Raw genomic sequence first — 21907 nt, forward strand, 5'->3', positions numbered from 1 at the left:
TCCACGTGTGTTGTTGTTGCAAAACAACATTCATCCAGTCAGGATGTGCGCTGGACTGCATGCAAACATGACTCAGACTACAAATACATGTAAAATTTGTCGCAAACAGCACTTGAATTCCTTCTTATATCTGCAACTTTAATGTAATTTATGCACCAATTTAGGATGTAATTACAGGTTATGAACATCGTACTGCAAAAGTATCCATTTTCATGATGATTCACATTTTATCAGGTGGAAATGACACAGATCACAGAGCTCTGGCTCATCAGGTAATCGACATTCAGCTGCTTTTTCTGATTATCATAGTGTTAATGCCACAAACGAGGCCACCATGAATTATTTAAACAGTTGTCTGCTGCAATAAAGGACTTCCTACTGGTCTCATATCAAGTCTGAACAACATGTACTATGCCTAGAGCTGTGGTTGAACAAGTGAAATGTCTCCACCTAAAGGAAACGGGGGATTTAACATGTTTTTCTGGTGCTGATAAAGATTTTTTAAAATGTGATTACAAGTGTCTCTATGAAATAAAATAATAGGTATGAATGGACTGTGAAAAGTAAAACTATATAGACCAAGGTTATCAAAGTTTTGATTTTTTCTAATTTAGCTTGGTAATACTGTTGTACAGAGATATCATAAAACTTTCATAAGACTGTCATGGGCATTAATGAATGCTTAGTACAGATGTCATGAAGTGTCATCCGTCAAATTTTGTCACTAACTCCATTTATGTCCAGTCTGCATCTGTTACATCCATTCAAAAGTGACATAATTTGTCGGTGGACACTTAATGACATCTTTCATCAGCATTCATTAATGCTCATGACAGTGTCATGTCATGATTATGACGGTCTTATGACAGTCTTATGACGCCACTGTCAAGTAAAGTTTTACCTTTAGTTTTAACAGTGGATTTGCTAGTTTTTACTTTTCTTGAAATGATTAGTTTTACTTTAGTTTGCATTCATTTTTGTACTAGTTTTATTTTTTTCACTTTTGATAATTTGATTCACCTGGATCAAATATAATCAAACAAGAAAAGCCAACATCTATAACTCATTGGCCGCCATTGATGGCGATAGACGTCCATTCAATTTGATGTGGGAGGGCTAGCAGCGAATGCACGAATGTATGTAATACATCTGCCTTAACAATCCAAACAAATGTCCATTAAGTGAACTGAAAATGCGCCAAAATCAACAGGAAGTGACAAGTGACAGTTTACGGACCAGCAGAGAAAAGCATCACCATGCAATTTCTCCAGAAATTACATTTCTCATAAATTTGGTTACAATGTGCTTGTTAATTAAAAAAATACAATTCAATATGCATTAACAATGTTAACATTACATTAAATTAATTCATGATGTTTTTTTGTTTTAATGACCAAAAATAGTCACCTAACGACAATAACCTTGCTATAAAATTTCCACAAAGGGTGACTGTAAGAGCCTAAAGAGAAATGAACTGATAATTGGATAAAAAGTGATTTATTATAATAATAGCGTGCGATAAAGCAAAACCAGTGATTACATAAATAAAGTCATGCAAATTTACAAAGCAGTTCTGCTTTATGAACGCTGCATGTACAGAAATGCCAAGTCATCAGAGATACCTCGTGCAAAACTTTTGTGAGTGTGTCAGAGTGAAGCAAAATTACATGAATCCAGAAAGTTTTTCCTTGACTTTCTCTTCAATATTTGAAAAGTACTTCATTTGGGCAAGCAGTTCCTTAGCAGCTTGGAGCTCTCCTACCAGGAAAAAGAAAATAAGACAACAGAGCACAAAGAGAAGTTCAACTGATGACTCAGTCGGCGACGTATAGCATCAGCATAGATTACAAAACTCGCGCGCATATGTGGGAGGAATGTGGAAGAAAGTTCAAAGAGACTTCTTGATGTCTCACCTGCACACAGGGCGCCGTCTATCTTCTCCGTCAAGTCTTTTAGTTTCCCTGCAAGCAAGGGGAATGTGACAAATTCAATTCAGCGACTGCTCATATTCATGGGAAGATCAAATTGAATCTGAATGCAAGATGTACAACAAAGTGAGTTTTGAAGAAAAATAAAAACTCTAAAAGACTTCCAAAGGAAGGGCAATTTGTTACGAATTTTTGCAAACTTGTGCCTCAAATTTAGAGGTTGACCAATACGGGATTTTCAAATTCCGACACTGATATCGGAAAAAATAAATAAAATCAGCTAATTGCCAATATCCAGGTGGTCAAACAAGGAAAAAGGTGACGCTTACCATTGATATGAAGATGCAAATTATAGAAAAATATGCGCGTGGGGTGCGAATCCATGAACTGGCTAAACAATACATCTCCCCGGTCCTCCTCTGACCACCGTTCGCCAGTCTTTTTAAGTTAAGATGACAATTATTATTGTGGTAACATCGCCAAAGAAATCGCCCGCTTTGTCAGGATTTTATCATTTATTTCAGAACGTATCCAACAAAAATGCCTTCTGTCCGCCGCAATTGACTGTGTACTCAAGAAAACATGGAAAGCGAAAGTAAACTCAACAGCTCCGCTTCCTATTTCTGGCTACGCTCATACTACAGGTCTTAATGCATGAATCCGATTTTTTCGTGTTTTTTCCGACTCGAGTGAGGCATTAACTTGACGGTCTGGACGTGACAAGTCGCATAGAACTGGACCATTTCAAATCCGATTTGGGTCACTTTCTGATGTGGTTCAAATCCGATCTGGGCCACATTTTTCCAGAATGTCGTGGCGGTCCGTACTGTAAAGTCTTCCAAATCGGAATTCATGCAGAATTACGTTATCAAAGAGCGAGAGAGACTCTACGGTAGCGGTGCTACTGTGCGTTATTAGCGCCTAGCTTGCATTGAACACGGCTTTTGGGGAGGGAGTTGACAACAGTCATAAAAAAATAAAAATGGGTTGAGGATAAGCCTGAAAATGATCGGTTTTCCCTCTGCTCTATATGAGCAATATTTCAACATTGCTTACACGGTCGAGAGTCAGGGCAAACTGCCCGTACAGTATGTGTGTGTGACATGCACGGACAGTGCGTGACCGCTATCGATACATATAAATTTTGAAAAAAGCCTAAACGGGGATTATTTATGTCTGTTATTTGTGTCCTATTTTTGAAAAGCAAAATATGATGTCCCTGGAATGACGGATGACAGCCAGCATGTGTGGCCATTTGTTTTGATGCTTCTGCGCATGCGGGTCGTTTTGCTCAGCGTGTGTCAGACTGCGAATTAGTGCGCTTGCGTAATACTTGAATGGTCTCAATGGACTAAGGCAGTCTGAACCGGCACGCCAAAAAACCAGATGCAGTGGGGCAAATAAGTATTTAGTCAACCACTAACTGTGCAAGTTGTCCCACTTGAAAATATTGGAGAGGCTTGTAACTGTCAACATAGCTAAACCTCAACTATGAGAGACAGAATGTGGAAAAAAACCTAGAAAATCACATTGCTTGATTTTTAAAGAATTTATTTGCAAATCATGGTGGAAAATAAGTATTTAGTCCATACCAAAAGTTCATCTCAGTCCTTTGTTATGTACCTTTTGTTGGCAATAACTGAGGCCAAACATTTTCTGTAACTCTTCACAAGCTTTTCACAACTGTTGCTGGTATTTCGGCCCATTCCTCCATGCAGATCTCCTCTAGAGCAGTGATGTTTAGGGGCTGTCATTGGGCAACACGGACTTTCAAATCCCTCCACAGATTTTCTATGGGGTTGAAATCTGGAGACTGGCGAGGCCACTCCAGGACGTTGAAATGCTTCTTACGAAGCCACTCTTTGTTGCCCTGGCTGTGTGTTTGGGATTATTGTCATGCTGAAACCCAGCCCACCCAGCCACGTCTCATCTTAAATGCTATTGCCGATGGAAGGAGATTTTCACTCAAAATCTCTCGATACATTCATTCTTTTCTTTACACAGATCAGTCGTCCTGGTCCCTTTGCAGAAAACAGCCCCAAAGCATGATGTTTCCACCCCCATGCTTCACAGTGGGTATGGTGCAATTCAGTATTCTTTTACCTCCAAACACAAGAACCTGTGTTTCTACCAAAAAGTTTGATTTTGGTTTCATCTGACCATAAGACATTCTCCCAGTCCTCTTCTGGATCATCCAAATGCTCTCTAGCGAACAGCAGATGGACCTGGACGTGTACTGTCTTCAGCAGGGGGACACGTCTGGCAGTGCAGGATTTGAGTCCCTGGCGGCGCATTGTGTTACTGATAGTAGCCTTTGATACAGTGGTGCCAGCTCTCTGTAGGTCATTCACTAGGTCCCCCCCTGTGGTGCTGGGAGTTTTGCTCCCCGTTCTTGTTGTCATTTTGACGCCACGGGGTGAGGAGGGAGTTGAAAGTCGGTGTTGCCCAACGACAGCCCCAAAACATCACTGCTCTAGAGGAGATCTGCATGAAGGAATGGGCCAAAATACCAGCAACAGTGTGTGAAAAGCTTGTGAAGAGTTACAGAAAATGTTTGGCCTCCGTTATTGCCAACAAAGGGTACATAACAAAGTATTGAGATGAACATTTGGTACTGACCAAATACTTATTTTCCACCATGATTTGCATGATTTTGCAAATAAATTCTTTAATATTTTCAAGTGGGAGAACTTGCACAATTAGTGGTTGACTAAATTCTTATTTGCCCCACTGTATGACAAAAAAATCGGATTTGTGCATTAAGACCTGTAGTATGAACCTAGCCTCTGTCATGTCAGCCACGCGGTGCGTTCAGGTACAGAAAAAAAAAGTCCGCCACATTAGAACCCGATTCGTTATTACAGGAATTATTATTAGTATTATATTATTATTCAGATTTTTATTTATAATTTATTTGTTTTGCTATGTGCCATTTGTAATTGTACCAGCAGTATTTATTAAGGATTTAATGTAGGTTTTTGGGCTGTGGAACGAACTAATGGGATTATTATGTATTCTTATGGGAAAATCCTGCTCGACATACAACCATTTCAACTTACAAACAAGGTCCTAGAACGAATTAACTTCGTATGTAGAGGTATCACTGTACTTTTTTTTTTTTTTTTTTACGTATATTTTGAGAGGCAGTTTTTAGAAAGAATTACATTGATGACCTGGGACTTAAGCGATTGCTCTGCAACCATATACCGTAATTTCCCGAATCTAACGAGCACTTCCCCCCCCCCATAATCAACTTGTAAAATCATGGTGCACATTATACACGGGTACATGGATGGAGACAGAAATATATATTAGGGCTGTCAAACGATTAAAATGTTTAATCGAGTTAATTACAGCTTAAAAATTAATGAATCGTAATTAATCGCAATTAATCGCAATTAAAACCATCTATAAAATATGCCATATTTTTTCTGTAAATTATACATATATTCTGTAAAATAAATTGTTGGAATGGAAAGATAAGACACAAGATGGATATATACATTCAACATACAGTACATAAGGACTGTAGTGGGCATTTCACTCTACTGTCATTTAAAGTGCTTGTGACACGAAAAAGCATGTTTATTTCATAATACACGCGGTATTTTATGCTCCTGAATGATATGGACCGCTTGGATGTGTGTGGAAGCGATCGCTATATTTATTTAGTTTTTTGAATCCCGTGCCAGGAAAATGAGTGACTTCCGGCTTCGGTCTCGCATTGAGGAGGAGGGCGCTGTGACGTGTACGGTAGAAGACGTCCTCTTCACGCTACAGTGTACTGTTGTGTATGAGGACGAAGGATTCAGCTGATTTTGCGGATTAATACTTTTATTTTTTGCATCACGCCAGCCAAACGGCTGCAGAAAAATCATTCTGTATGCGGGAGAGGCGTATGCGCCTTTTTGGAGTTTCAAAAGGTTCCCATTCACCGTGGATATTTACTGTGGGACCATTGGACTTACAAGGAAGTGAGTAAACATCTTGTTTTGTATTATGTCAAATACGAATACAGTGATTACAAAGTAAACACTATAAAATTCCTTTAAATAAAGGACTACTTACGTTTGATCATTGATAGGCATGTAAAAAGCTATCCTCACGCTCATTAGCAGTTAGCTGTTAGCACGTTAGCTACACAACAATTCCAGCCACCCTCCTCCAGGGAACGAACTGTAAATTGCTCTCCGCCGGGCGGTTTGCCGATCCGCAAAGAAACTCGACAACCGGGTCGTCATGTCAAATAATCCAGGCTAGTTATGTGTGATTTTCCACTTCGAAGACTTTGAAACATCCCTCGGTTCGGGTTAGCATGTCGGCTAGCTGTCACTCCTTCTGGTCTGTTTACATTCTCCGAAGCCGGGGAAGGGAAATGACATATGTCCGATTTAGGTGTCATAAAATATCGTTCGGCAGGTGTGACAGTATAGGTAAAGTCGACTGTTTTGACCATTATGGAGTAATTTTGCAATGTCGTCTTGAATAAATGGATTTTTATTATTTTATATTCCATTTAGCACAAGTTATTTGTCATGACCATGCCATTTATTTAGCAATTGGGGAAAGTACTTGGGTAAAAAGAATATCCTGTAAAAATATTGAAGTAAAGAGACAGAAACAATGACATTTTGCCGCTCTCTTCGTCGCGTTTTCCTCATTGTGAATAGTTCCCCCTCGACGGGCTGACTGGTCCTTCTCAAGCCATTTATATAGCTATTGGGGAAAAATACTTGGATAAAAAGAATATCCTGTAAAAATATTGAAGTAAAGAGACAGAAACAATGACATTTTGCCACTCTCTTCGTCGCGTTTTCCTCATTGTGAATAGTTCCCCCTCGACGGGCTGACTGGTCCTTCTCAAGCCATTTATATAGCTATTGGGGAAAATACTTGGTTAAAAAGAATATCCTGTAAAAATATTGGGAGTAGAGAGACTGAAACAATGACATTTTGCAGCTCTCTTCGTCTCGTTTTCCTCGTTCTGAACAATTCCCCCTCAATGGGCTGAATAGTAAAACCGATGAGCCTAGTCTACCGCTGACGTCATCCACCTGTTGGGGACGCTAAAGCCCTATAATTGTAGGCGTGGCTAACCGGCAGATTAAAAGACTAATTTTTCGTCATCTGCGCTTTGCTAAATTGTTGTATATAGTCGAATCTTCTCAAAATATGATTCTAATTCACATAATAATGCCATTTAAGACTTTTTTTCTGGTGTCGTATGCTCTTTAAATCTGTCTATGCTGTCCTCACTCCGAAGCGTCTACTTTTTCCAAAGCTAGACAGCTAGTGAACAACGCCTTAATAATCAGACTTCTTCCTTTTTCATCTGATTTATTAATAAAATGGCCTCAAACCATTGTCCTCTTTGAACCGTCGTAAAACTACATAAAAAAAGTACACAAGCATTGCATTAGCAACAACGTTAGCTTAGCACGCTATACAGGTTCACTAAACATAAACAAAAAGCGTCTCATACAAAAAATATAATTTCGCTTACTAACATAACATGCACATTCTTTACAACAACCATACTTACGGACAAATCTTGTCCAAGGATCATATAAGCACAACATTACAACGTGGGCGTCAGGCCGAGACGTCGTGCAGCCATATTGAACTGTCAGTGTCAAGAAAACAACAAACCATGTCGCAAAGCCACCACAAGAGTTCGCTGTTGGACAGCACAATAAGCCTTGCTGTAAAACTTACCAAAAGGCAGAATACTGTCTGAGCGGGACATGTGCGTTAATTGCGTCAAATATTTTAACGTGATTAATTTAAAAAATTAATTACCGCGCGTTAACGCCATAATTTTGACAGTCCTAATATATATATATATATATATATATATATATAAACCAATTTTTTTTGTTATTGACACGGCCACGTTGTGTTGAAGAAACATATACGGCGATTCGTTGCCGACCATTACGGTACGTGACGTCACCATTTTGTTTCAGTAATACTTCACTCTGATCGGCCGAATGATTTCGTCTGTGTTAAATTCGCTTTTTTCACTCTTCATAAAGCACAGAATTTAGTTTTTTGAACTCATTTGAATCAACATTTATTACAGCTCCGCAACTTGGACCATAACAAACGTAACACAACACAGACATCCTGTGTCCGTCAACTACTGTATATCTGTCCCTCGGGAAACGCAAACCCAAATAACAATAGTTCCTATTGTTACTGTCGTGTCGACAGCGATGAGCTCTCTCGGATTTCCGACTTACGTTCTCACTTTCATTTTACCATATCAATCCATGGAGGAAACATTTATTCATCATGATGAAACAAGCAAGTTATACAGCAGCCTTTAAAAGAAAACTCACATCTGTTTTGTTTCTCCTGGATTCTGGTAAGTTCAAGAAGTTATCAGATCATATTATTACCGTACATATTGTCAGTTTACGGTAATGTTTTGAACTACCAATGTGATATGATTGTGCTGTGTTTCACCAGTCATGACAAAAATGACATTTCTGTATCTGTACACGAGCTCTGTTTTCTTGTATTCTTCTATTTATTGCTGCTAAAATTAGGGTGCGCGGTATACACGGGTACAATAATTTCCCCTTGATTTTAAGTAAATTTGGGGTGCGCATTATACACGGGTGCGCCTTATATTCGAGAAATTACGGTAAATGGAAAGCTCTTGCGCCGATGACGTCATCACTCGCACACATCACTCTGGGCGTGTGCAGTGCTGCTACTAAACATTATAAACAGCAAACATGGCAAAATGTCCGCTTTAATTTACTGTTTTTATAATATTTTTAATTTAAATATGTTTAATGTTTGAATTTTTGTGTCTTTTGTAGCAATAGAAAAATGCCATTGCTTAGAGTGGGCGAATATGTTCTCTTCTGGAACTAATAATTGAACATTATCCTTGTGGATTTTCATGCTTTCAACAATTACAGCTTGTACTCCAGGGCATGAAGTAACAAAGCAGCCCCAGACCATCACACTATCGTCACCATGTTTGACTTTTGCTATTTTCTTTCTTTCAGATTTTTTTTAATGATAGGGATGCTAGATAGAGATGATAAAATGCATTATTTGTGAATAGACATAATGTGTTTACATTTTGTGTCTTTGCTGATCTCATCCACTTCCTCTTGAGTCTGTGCCTGCGCGATGGATTCATTGATCTCCATCAACTCCATTAAAAACTTAGCATCCGCCCCGGGATCCGTGCCTTCGTTCAAGTGGATCCCCTTCATCTCCAGCTGCAACACGAGAGGACGAGGGTCTGCTATTACACATGATAAAGTGAAATCTCACATTTTCCAGACAAACATTCGGGAGTTTGAACTCACCATGTAAAGGCCACGACTCAAAGGCTTCAACAGAGTGTTGTAGGCTTTGTTGACAAGCGCTGACTGATGTTCAGAATATTCTTGTTCTTCCTGAAAAAAAAAATCCTGTCAATTTATTTCTTAATTTATCGTCTGATAAGAACACGTGCTGTGAAAGAAGGGTAAGGGTAGATTTTGGCCATGTTCCATATTGCACATGCCTTACAGCAGTACTTCTCAAATAGGGGGAGCGCTGAGCAATGTCGGGGATGGCGCACAAAATAATAAATTTGATGGTTCACTTAACTATTTTTCCCTCTTCTGTCACTGTTTGCATGCTATCCTCATTAAAATATGAAAACCTACAAATGTTTGGGTGGTTTTAGTTAAAGCAGAGACTGTTTTTACATCTGTGTGATTTTGACAAAGATCAGATCACATTTGATGGTGATTTTATGCAGAAATGTGAGAAATTACAAAAGGTTCAGATACTTTTTCATACAGCTGTACCTTGAGTGTATTTTTACAGTTTGGATCTGACTTCTTTTTATATATATATTTTTTTAATTCAGGCAAAGTGATGCGCTTTGTCTTATCTGTTACAAACAAAACAATGTTAACGAAGTTTAATGAATGATTATTGTAAGTTGAACTATATTACTTTTTTCCCCTTTAATGTTAAAAAGGCACAACGTTACGCAGAGGTGTACTTATAATAACAATAATTGTATAGACAAATGATATTTACAGTGCCGGCAAAGAGTTGGGGGGGGGGGGGTGCGAAACGTTTACATCTTCCTTGGAGGGCGTAAGAGAAAGTAATTGAGAAGCATTGCCTTACAGCATTTTAATTCTAATTCATCTTTAGTGGTAGTATTTGTATGTCACCTGGATTTCATAATGCCTAACAATTTAAGTCCTCTCTTAAAATGCACTGACAAAGATGTGCGTGGGTAGTTCTCAAGTCAAAATGGAATCGAAAATATGTTGTTGACAGATATAGAGTGTATTTTAAAGGTAGATGCAGCTCTTTGTGAAAATCAATATTCTCACCATTGGGCCAGTCGTGTTGAGCTGTGTTTTTAATAACAACCAATGCAGTAAGTGGCTGCCTTGGATAAGTGATGGGTTTTCTATATGTGATGCAGACCCCCGAGGCTGGAAGATGTCTAATTAAAAAAAATGGCCGGAGGGGCGTTTGAATAAAATAGTCCAAACACAAGCACTGCGTTAGGAAACCATTGAAAGTTCTTGCTTTGCAGATTGTGACTTGAGGGTGCATTGTGGTTTTCTACAAAATAAAAACAACAACAAACAAACCAAAACCAAAAAAATGCCTATTCTGCTCCAGTCAAGCAATTTCATTTTAATAATCCACACGGGCATATTTGGTCATTTGTTTATCACCCATACATCTATCCCTCTTCTATAATGGCAGTGTGTCTATTTACCATTTTGTGTTTAAACAAAAAGGTAAGAGATATTTAAATATGCAAATTGCTCAATACATTGGAAAAATACTCATGTTTTTTTGATGTTTTAGAACGAGCTACATTAAAACTAAATCTGGCCGAACAACTTTTTTTATTTTATTATTTGACTTTGTATTTAATGTTTTTTTTTTTGTTTTTTTTTTTTAATATTCGTAAATTGATCTATAGGCAAATAAGAAACACACTGGAGCAGCGGCATACTAATTACAAGGCATGCTGCTTGAGTGTTTTCCACTTACAAACCATTGCCTACCGCAGATTTCTGGCTAAAGTTGTCTGGATGCAGGGAGCGCTGGAGCTGCAAGTATCTTTTCTGGAGTTTCTGAATATCCAATGCAAATATGCATTCACTGTAGGAGAAAAGGCAATGCACATTATCATTTAATATTTGTTAGATTTTTTTTTTTTTTAATCAGTGTTGTTCAACTGCATTGTAATAAATTATGGGTTATGAATATTACTATCATTTTACAGCTAATATAGTCAATAGCAATGACTGCACATGGATAATAGGGAACTTCAGGGACAATAAAGAGAGGAATCATTATGATTTTTTTTTTTCATTTTAGGCACATTAGGCCTGCACAATGTATCGTTTCAACATCGCATCACATTGTGTGCACGTGCAATAGTCCCATCGCAGGAAGTGCAATTGGTTTTTTGTTTTTGTTTTTTGCTTCATAAAAGCAGCAAGTTTTTACACGGGATAACTACTCTACCACTGAGCCACGCAACCCCTCCGTTGACGCTGCAACGCGCTCTTGTCAGACCTTTTGCCATGCTGGCCACGTCGTACGTTACTTTGGGGAGATCCCACTCGGAAACCTCTAAGCTGGGACGCTTGGTGGTAATACTGGTGTCCACTGAAGATGGCTGCGTCTCCATAGGTATCAGCACACCAAACTTGACAGGCTCTGTCTGTAGGATTTTCATGAAAAGTTTCCTCGGCGCGCCACGCTCGTCGAACAACACTGACGTTTTTTGGGCAGTGGAGATGCAATTCTGCCAGGTGGAGGTGGGAGAGATTGGCCGGAAATTCTCTCATGCTTCTTGCGCTTCGTTTTGTGCCTTAAAATGTTCTGCAGAGATTTCGGGCGAGCTGCTTTTATTGTTGTTATCTGACACTGACAAAATGAAACTTTGACAAAATGAAAAGTATTCTGTGTGCAGCTTATATAATAGAGTTTAATTTTATGTTCCCCTCAAGATAACTCAAAATATAGCCATTAATATCTAAACCCCTGGCAACAAAATCGAGGACACCCCTTAGAAACTACATCCCTAAATGTCCAAATTGAGTACTGCTTGTCATTTTCCCTCCAAAATGTCATGTGACTCGTTAGTGTTACTAGGTCGAGGTGTGCATAGGGAGCAGGTGTGCTCAAATTTGTAATGCAGCTCTCACACTCTCTCATACTGGTCACTAGGGGTGCACAAAACCGATTTTTTGAAACCGATATTGATTACCGATAATAAATATATAATTTTTTAAATGTATAACCTGCGTTTTTGAACATCTGGAGGTTTAAAAAAAACTAGTGGTGGATTCATCATAGATTTGCCTTTGATCTCACCAGATTTTTCATAATGACATGAACCAAACAGTGCGTTTCACTTCTGCACTGCCCAACAGCCAGCTAAGAATGCACTTCCATGAACCGCAAGGCTTGGTCTTTTCTTGCTTTTATGGGAAGACACGTGCTTAATATTGCGAAAGTACAACAGAAAAATAGAAATACACATATTCAATACTCAATATACAACAAACTGGACAATACACTTATATACACAACTATTATATGTATAGCATAGAACACTAGTTTGAGCTACTAAAGCATTGGCTGGCTTCTATAACACAACAACTTATTAAGTTCTGTACATATTACCCTACACAACAGAAGTAAACATATATTGCACATCCATATGTTATAGTAAAGATAAAATACTTATAATATATTTCCGAGGCGGAAATGTAACAGAAAACATTCACAATTGTCAATGCTACCGTTAGGGACTGCAATGTGTAAGTAAATGAACCAAACTGCTTTAACAAAAAATAGATGCAGCGAATTGTTCCGACCAGCAGGTGGGAGCAATGCCCGCAAATGGTCAACTAATTTTCCATACTAGTGTGTAAACTGTAAAGCCAGCACAGTACATATTATCGGTCCTATTAATAATGTTATTGGATTTATCGGGATGACGTCATAATTCCTATTATCGGACCGATAATTATCGGACCAATAATTATCGTTCACCAGTAGTGGTCACTGAAAGTTCCAACATGGCACCACATGGCAAAGAACTCTCTGAGGATCTTAAGACGTATTGTAAGTGTGTCATGCCTACAGTCAAGCATGGTGGTGGGAATGTCATGGTCTGGGGCAGCATGAGTGCTGCAGGTGTTTAAGCGTTACATTCCATTGAGGGAAACATGAAGTCCAATATGTTGTGTGAAATACTGCAGCAGAGCATGATCCCCTCTATCCAGAAACTGGGTCGCAGGGCAGTGTTCCAGCATGACAATAACCCCAAACAAACCTCTAAGATAACCACTGCTTTACTGAATAGGCTGAGGGTAAATGGTGTTAAAGGTGATGGACTGGCCAAGCATGTCTCCAGACCTCTTTGGGGGATCCTCAAGCGGAAGGTGGAGGAGCGCAAAGTGTCAAATATCCAGCAGCTACGCAACGTCGTCATGGAGGAGTGGAAGAGCATTCCAGTGGAAACCTATGAAGCTCTGGTCAACTCCATGCCCAGGAGAGTAAAGGCAGTTCTGGATAATAGTGGTGGCCACACAAAATATTGACAGTTGACATGTTGTATGTTAATATTGACAACTTTCACTAAGGGGTGCACTCACTTTTGTTGCCAGGGGTTTAGATATTAGTGGCTATATTTTGAGTGGGAAATAAATAAACTTTAATATATAAGCTACACACAGACTACTTTTCATTGTGTCAAAGTGTTATTTTGTCAGTGTTGTCCCATGAAAAGATATACTTAAATATCTGCACTGACTTTTGTGATACACTGTATATCGCATTGACATTTTGACTAATGTGATCAAACCTAATGAAACTTAAGTGTTTTTTTTTCTTTTTAAATTTTAAACACTCTTGCCTTTGAGTGACAAATCTATTCACCATCAGTGTCAAGCTTCATGTTTCTGGCTTTGGTGGCCAATCAGAAATGGTACTGGGAAACAAGTTTTTCTCTGCACTGCACTGCACTGGCTGCCATAGGCAAATAGCACACAGCGCATTTGTACCCTATGCTATAGACAAAACAGCATGGTAGCGGAACACTCGCCAGTTTGTCATGTCCGCATTTTAGTCTCCAGATTAGTCAGTGGTAAAAAAAATTAACATGTCATCAGTATGAATAGAAAAAGACCTGTATTAAAAAAAAAAAAAAAACACCTTTGCAGGACTTGTCACTCGTCAACGGTAGGAGATGCGGCGTGCTTTGTTGTGGACATCTCACTGTCAGTCACTTTCAATGTTGTTTTAGCATTATTTTGTATTCATTTGTCTGTGAAATTTGTGCGGGCTCGCACTGCAAAGGTCACCTGCGCTCGTGTGAACAGCCACATTGCGACCACAAGTGGTGCGTTCAGGGACATTCCTTGAACGAGAATTTTGGTTTGATAAAATGGACTGTTTGGGAAATGTAAGTTATACGATTTGTATTCTTATTTGTACACAATATCATCTATCACAATAGACAAGTTTCTGAGGTACTTCTGCTTTACTTGTATGTCGCAATTTACGTTTTAGAATTTCTCCATTCAAAACAACAGTGAAGCTGCAGCGACATTACTCATCAAAATCCCTTAAAAAAGGACAATTTGGAAATACCGCACCCATCTGCCATCATCACGAAAGGAGAGGACAACATGTTCATGAAGGCAGATGTGAAACCAAGCTCGTCACCAGACAGACCGGGTGTTTTTTAGTCATGTTGCCGCTGTGTTATGAAAGGTATGTTCTTCCTATCCCTGCATTTTCATGTGTCCGGTGCTCAAAAAAACACTAAAGGTAAAATCTTGGGCATGAAACAACTAGTTGCCTTTGATATTGTTATTACGATGATAATTGTAATTATGATGATCATTAATAGTATCTACTACAACTACCCGGGAGCAGCCAAGAGGCTGGGAAAGACAGTGGCTCACCTTGCGGACGACCGTCAGCTCGATCCCGAGATCCAACGAGAGCTTTTTAACTGCAGCAACTTTAGGATATGCTATTGGAGCTGGAATTACAGAGGACAGTGGGAGAAAACCCGTCTGTAGGCAGCCAAGGGTCTGCGTAATGTCGGGTCAAAGTTTGGCGAGGCTCTCAAGTCGCTCCGGAGCTCTGCTGTCTAATATCACATTCTCGTATGCTATTTTTACAAATAATTTTATAATTGTGATTCATTGATCTGTTTTGTACATGCACCAATCGTTTTAAATAAAACAAGAAATAAAATCACGTTGTCTAAATGTTATATTGCCATCAATATCTGCAATAAAAAAGAATGACATACTAGTTTTGTTAATATGTACATACTTTATAGTATTTTCTGGGTAACAACAAAATCCATGTCAGCCCTTCTGCATTTGGCAAATAATATAATTTGTAATTTCACCTCATTTTGGTCACTTATCGTATCAATCTATACCAGGCTCACGTCAACCCAGGCTGACAGGTTGTTAAAATTTTGTCCACGAATGATCAACGAAGTGATAAGAACAATCATACAATCTCATCAACGTCTCATCTATGTCATGCTGAATCAATTTTTACAGATTCTGTGGGTTCCTCTGGCTTGATCTGACTTTTTCAACACACTTCAAGCGCAATTCATGTTGTTCTTTCTAAACCGGAAGTTCGGAGCAGACATTTTCCAAGATGGCGCCGCCCATATTTCGCCCAGGAAACTTGTCTATACAACCACACTTTCATATTATTAATGCAGTCTCTTGCACTGTGTTCAAGCCTTTAAATAAAACCACTAAAAGTCCATCCTTGTAATCCACCTGAAGGCCTGTGATGCTTTGAAGCTTCAGCAGGACAGAGCGGCATTGTGCCATACTGGCCACCTTGTTGCATTGGAGCCGTGACACGTCCACATAGTATTGTCATATTCGTCAACATAATTTATGCAAGACTGTTTTAAAAGTACTAACGTCTTACATTCAGAATTCTGGTTTTTATGCATTAAAAAGTATCTATGTAAAAAGCACAAATCGAATCCCAATGTTTGTCATAAAAATCGCTTTAGCATCATTTTTTTGTCAGTATCGTGCAGCCCTACCACCAAGGCAAAGTTTACAAACCCAGATGATCCCTGGTCCCCGGATTGAAAACTACACCACAAATAATTTCAGTAAAACCAGTTGGCGTACAGCTTCTCTGATAATTAATTTAATCAGAATTCAATGTCAATTTTTATTTAACTATGAATCAGAATTTAAAATATACAATGGTATGAAAAAGTATCTGAACCTTTTGGAATTTCTCACATTTCTGCAGAAAATCACCATCAAATGCGATCTGATCTTTATCAAAACCACAGAGAACAACAGTGTCTGCTTTAACTATAACCAGGGGCAGGGGCGGACTGGTAATCTGTAGCTTCTGGAGGATCACAGAACGGCCGGTGCTCTGGACGGCCGGCGGCCGCCATACACTGTCTTTATCCCTCTATCCTCTATGATTATCTACAGTTCGCACCTAATCCGATAGGTGGCAGCAATGCGCTTGGCTGTTAACAGCCAATCTGATAGGAGGAGAACGAAGAAGTGGCCCATTGCCGCAAGGCGCTGTGACTCTGAAAGACTTGCTGTGGCCCACGAAGTGGCAGGATAGAGCGATAAGAGCTTTGGCGGACTTTCTAGTTGCCGCCGGGCTGAGATGGAATGAAGAGGGTTACTTGTTAGGGATATTGGCAATTGTTATCCACCAGGTAGCTATAATTTAAAAGGAATAAATGGCAACTAAAGGGCTAGTATTTTAGCTGTAAAACAACGTATGCACACGCAGCAGCAATATTAATTCAGAAGAAATATAACAAATATTCATAAAACGAATGGTTTAACTTTAGAGTTTAGGTAGTTAAATTGATATGATATATATTTTTAATCATTTATATATCGTTTTGTTTTCTGGTTAATACTTTCCAATGAAGGTTATGTATACAGGATTTGTCTTGAAATGTTTATTGTATTTTCATTGAAATTTATTATTTGTGCGGCAAGATTAATTATGACATAAACAATGAAGTCATTTTATAGACACAGGGGATAGGTGTTATTATAATCAATTGGATACATAAAACTTGCTTTTAAAAAAATAAATTCTTTAATTTGTTTATTCAGGTTGATCATAGAGCTAGGGCAGAAGATGAATCCAACTCCAGTTCAGCTTTGCAGTATTTTGAGCGCCCCAAGTCAGACAGTCACAGTCAGGACACATTTTCTTCATTTTTCACTCAAAGTGCGCGAAATTGATGCATTTTACAATAAAACATAGAAAACATTTCTCCCGGGGGGCATGCCCCCGGACCCCCCTAGAGGGTCTGTGTTTCCCTTCGTACAGTGATTCTTTTGGGCTGGGCTGGGTCAAAGTCCAGGGCTGCTTTTTAGTCCCAGTCCGCCCCTGACCAGGGGTGCACATATTTTTTTTGTCCAGGTTCTCAGAGGAGGACCTGGAGATGTGACTTGGTCCTCATTGAGCTTGAGAGCCGACCCGCCTTATGCGATGAAATTATGACAAGCTTTACTTAGAGCCAATTACCTTTAATTACTATATAAACAATTAACGCTTGATTAACATCAATTGGAACAACAAACTTGCCCATACTTTGAAGTGAACTGTAAAGAAATAATTATAAAAGCACTAATTCAAAATAAAGGGCATTCATATGCGGCTCCCACATTAACTCCAAGCCTTTGTAAAAGTGGGATGTCCTCCTCATAAGAGCTCATTGAACGTGCATGTTTAGCTTTGTGGAATGCGAGCAAAAACACGTTTGCCAGTGCATGGCGCTGTTCTTCAATAACTTTATTCCGCCACTTGTCCATAGGGCGAGTGGGTCCTGTCTGACATCGATAGTTTGCTTAACTCATTCACTCCCAGCGATTTTCACCAGAGCAAGGCCCTTCGCTCCCGGCCGTTTTTTCCGGATTTTGACTGATTTTGCAAGGCCCACAGAAAATTCTGTTCCATTGCTATATAAACATGGAACCCACCAAAAGAAAGATTAGAGATCTTTCAGCAGAAAAAAAAAAAGTAAGTTCATATCTTTTTCCATTCTTTAGAAATCAGCATTAGAAAATAGCTTAGTTTGAGCAATTTTCCAATTTCTGATGAAAAAACGGAGAAAGTGAGCTTTTTGTAAACGGTACGTTTCAGACATAAGTTTGACTTTAACACGGCTATTTTTTGCTTCATTGACATCCCAAACATCTGAATGTTTTCCTTTTACAAAGTAACATGAACAACCAGCCAAATAGAGCTTTTGATAGCAAAGTAGCAATTTATTCACACATGACTACTGAGAGATGACGGTTTGTCGCCGAGATGACGCCGTTATCGCCACGTCAGCCGTGTAAACTTTTCCTTCATCGTTGTCTGTCTCACAAAGATGGATTATTTTTGCGTTTCTGCGGGGTCTGCTTGGCGAGCCACTTTACTGAGGGTCTCACTCGTTTTGTACAGTCGTCCAACGCCTGGCCTTCCAGGCGTCCTCTCGTTGTTTTGTTCGGTCGGAGCGCCGCCTGGCATCGTGCCGCCAGCGCTCCGACCATGCTGCCCGGCCGTTCACTGCTGTTGAATCGGGTTGCCTGGTCTTGCAAAATGCGCTACTGCCCTCCAGTGGCCAGTTTTATTGCTTTAAAAGGGGTTTGGAGTGTTGTTCTTTGTTTCTCAGATACAGTGGAAGGTATATATGCTTCTTATTAAAAATTTTTTTTTTTTTTAAACGCAAAAGACGTATAAATACGTTTTTGGGACAGTGAAGCATTTAAAAAATAGAACGTATTTATACGTTTCCGGGAGCAAATGAGTTTTAATTGCCACATGCTCTGTTTTTTTCGTGCTCTTCAAAGTTTGGATGGCTAAAATTTTTTCACCCTACATAAAATGCGCTGCTCTTATTAGCGACATTGGGATTCTCACGGCAAATGTTGCACATTTCTGTGCGAGCATCATTTGCTTCTAGCCATGGTACCTCCTTCAGCGACTTTTCAGCAAAAGTCCTTTTTTTCGGTAGCTCCGGTGACGTCTCTGTCGTCTGTCTTTTGACGGGGGAACACGGAAATAATTACTCAGTGGGGCCTGCCTCTTTGACATTTTGAGAAGTGATTCTCTCGTGTCTGCCGCAAATACAGTGGTCAGCCATCGGTACGCAAAAGCGTGTGGAAGCCGTTGAGGGCCAGCGCGTTTGTCTACGTCAAGTACGCATGCGCGCATGCGGACCACTTATGTGCACCCCTGACTATAACCACACAAACATTGACAGAAGAGGGAAAAATAATTAAGTGAACCATCAAATTTAATATTTTGTGTCCCTCCCCCTTTTTTGGCAGCAATAACTTCAAACAGACGCTTCTTATAGCTGCAGATCAGTCTGGCACATCGATCAGGACTTATCTTGGCCCATTCTTCTCTACAAAACTGCTGTAGTTCAATCATATTCCTGGGATGTCTGGCATGAATCGCTGTCTTTCAGTCATGCCACAGCATCTCAATGGGGTTCAAGTCTGGACTTTTACTTGGCCACTCATGTATTTTGTTCTTCTGAAACCATTCTGAAGTTGATTTACTTCTGTGTTTTGGATCATTGTCTTGTTGCAGCATCCATCCTCTTATTCGCTTCAATTGTCTGACAGACGTCCTCAGGTTTTCCTGCAAAACAGCTGATAAACTGTTGAATTCATTCTTCCATTAATTATTGCAAGTTGTTCAGGCCCTGAGGCAGCAAAACAGCCCCAAATCACTACGCTCCCTCCACCATGCTTCAGGGTGGGGATGAGGTGTTGATGTTGGTGAGCTGTTCCATTTTTCCTCCACAAATGACATTGTGTGTTACACCCAAACAACTCAACTTTTATTTCATCAGTCCACAATTTTTTTTTTTTTTGCCAAAACCTCTGTGGAGTGTCCATGTGCCTTTTGAGAACATTAAACAAGCATAAATATATTTTTTAGACAGCAGTGGCTTTTTGTCTGTGGAGTCCATCCATGAACACCATTATTGCCCATAGTTTTACATATAGTTGATGTGTGCACAGAGATATTGGACTGTGCCAGTTATTTCTGTAAGTCTTTAGCAGACACTATATGGTTATTTTTTACCTCTCTGAGTATTCTGCGCTGAACTCTTTGCATCATCTTTGGTGGTCGGCCACTTCTTGGGAGAGAAGCAACAGTGCCAAACTGTCTCCATTTGTAGACAACTTCTCTGACTGTCGATTGATGAACATCCACACTTTTAGAGAAGGTTTCGTATCCTTTCCCAGCTTTACACAAACCAACAATCCTTGATCGCAGGTCTTCAGACAGCTCTTTTGACCGAGCCATGACGTACATCAGACCATGCTTCTCATCAAGATAATTCTTACCAGGTGTGTGTTTTATAGCGGACAGGGCAGCTTTAAACCATCCATCAGTGATTGTGCAGACACCTGACTTTAATTGTTTGGTAAAAATTGGTTTCAATTGCTCTTTATGTCTCCTCAGGCAGACTGTTCACTTACTTATTTTCCCCCTTCTTTCATTGTTTGCATGCTATCCCCATTAAAATATGAAAACCTATAAATGTTTGGGTGATTTTATTGAAAGCAGACACTGTTTTTACATCTGTGTGGTTATGACAAAGATCAGATCACATTTGATGATAATTTTATGCAGAAAAGTGAGAAATTCCAAAAGGTTCGGATACTTTTTCATACTACTATATATTTTTTGATCCCCATTTTTCACTCATGCTTTATTTGAAATTGACACTGAAGAAAAGGAACAAATGCAAATTGATTATTACTGACAGTGTATTTAATACTATGTACAGTACAGATGTCGAATGAAATGAAAGCGGTCAGATGCTCACCAGTCCATGATGTTGAAGAAGGATGCCCCCTCATCAGGAGGCTGGACCACTTTACAGGACGAACAGAAGAATGTAGGGCTTTTGACAAAAGCTTCACTACACTTCCAGCAGCTCATTTGGATATTGTACGTGCTGTAACTTTTGATTGATGTGACATTACTGAGATAGCGAGTAAACTCTTTTTCCATCCTATTGGCTCTGTGGGTAGTCCTGGTCCTGCATGTGTCCTTTATCAAACAACCAACCATACAGTGTGCCGGACACGAAACAGTTTTAAAAGCGGCCGATCGATTCGTCACGAGCCGGCTTGTATGCGGCAGTGTCCAGCATGAGCCCACTGTTCGCAAAAAGTTCAATGAAGCCATTTAAGAATTTAAAAATGAGCTATTTTAAACTGTTTTGTAACCTAAACAACGCCACATCTCCTCAGGAAGTTGCGTCTTCTTCTCCGTTCAAAAACACGTAGTACATTGCCGCCTACAGGTTGGCGGCGGCGGACTTGCTGAAGCGCCTCGATTGTGCTCGGAAAACAGCGGCTATTGCTATTAGCTTTAGCACCTTGGACACGAAAAGCAAAAATACGCACATTATAGTGGCGCTGGATTCAAACACACGCCTTCAAAAGCAGTAAGTGGACACTATGAGATATTTTCACCCTTGTTATCGTAGGTCCGTCGTCGCCTTTCCACAATTAGAAGCGCAGATGACACAAAGAGCCGGCTGGTAAACATGTAGCCAGTTAGCTTGCTGGTTAGCAGCACCCATGGCTCGGTGCGTAAAGATGTTCGCGCTAAGTAGATCGCGTATTACGAACATATACTGTAATCGGTCAAAAAAAAAAAACAACCTAATCAATATATTTGCTTACCGATTCGTTTCGAAACTCAATGAACAAGGAAACAATTTTTACAAATCCGATCCACTTTAATGTTTTTTAATGTTTGATGCGCAGCTGTCCCAACTTCTCATTAAGAAGGTCAATCACATTCTCAACCTAATTATTACATAAGTTTTACTTTCGTTACATTTTTTAGCACATGTCAAACGAGCCTTGTAGTTCTGATCAATGTGTATGGGG

The 21907-nt window shown here is 39.5% G+C and overlaps 2 protein-coding genes across 2 annotated transcripts in view; one reads left to right on the plus strand and one right to left on the minus strand.

The window, feature by feature from the left end:
* On the minus strand, positions 1 to 21601 carry hscb (HscB mitochondrial iron-sulfur cluster cochaperone). The gene is made up of 6 exons (XM_057831327.1): positions 20830 to 21601; positions 10985 to 11081; positions 9260 to 9349; positions 9025 to 9169; positions 1914 to 1961; positions 1 to 1758 (listed from the first exon to the last, which is right to left on the minus strand). Exons 1-6 carry the CDS (start codon positions 21192 to 21194, stop codon positions 1664 to 1666), a joined length of 840 nt encoding a protein of 279 aa, XP_057687310.1. The 5' UTR covers positions 21195 to 21601; the 3' UTR covers positions 1 to 1663.
* LOC130913049 (volume-regulated anion channel subunit LRRC8A) overlaps positions 21526 to 21907 on the plus strand; it is an 11934-nt gene continuing 11552 nt past the window's right edge. Inside the window, exon 1 of the mRNA XM_057831326.1 lies at positions 21526 to 21805. The gene's annotated coding sequence lies outside the window, so the exon portion shown is untranslated. The remainder of the gene's footprint in view (positions 21806 to 21907) is intronic.

Source organism: Corythoichthys intestinalis, chromosome 3, assembly GCF_030265065.1.
Source record: "Corythoichthys intestinalis isolate RoL2023-P3 chromosome 3, ASM3026506v1, whole genome shotgun sequence".
NCBI classification, from domain to species: domain Eukaryota; kingdom Metazoa; phylum Chordata; class Actinopteri; order Syngnathiformes; family Syngnathidae; genus Corythoichthys; species Corythoichthys intestinalis.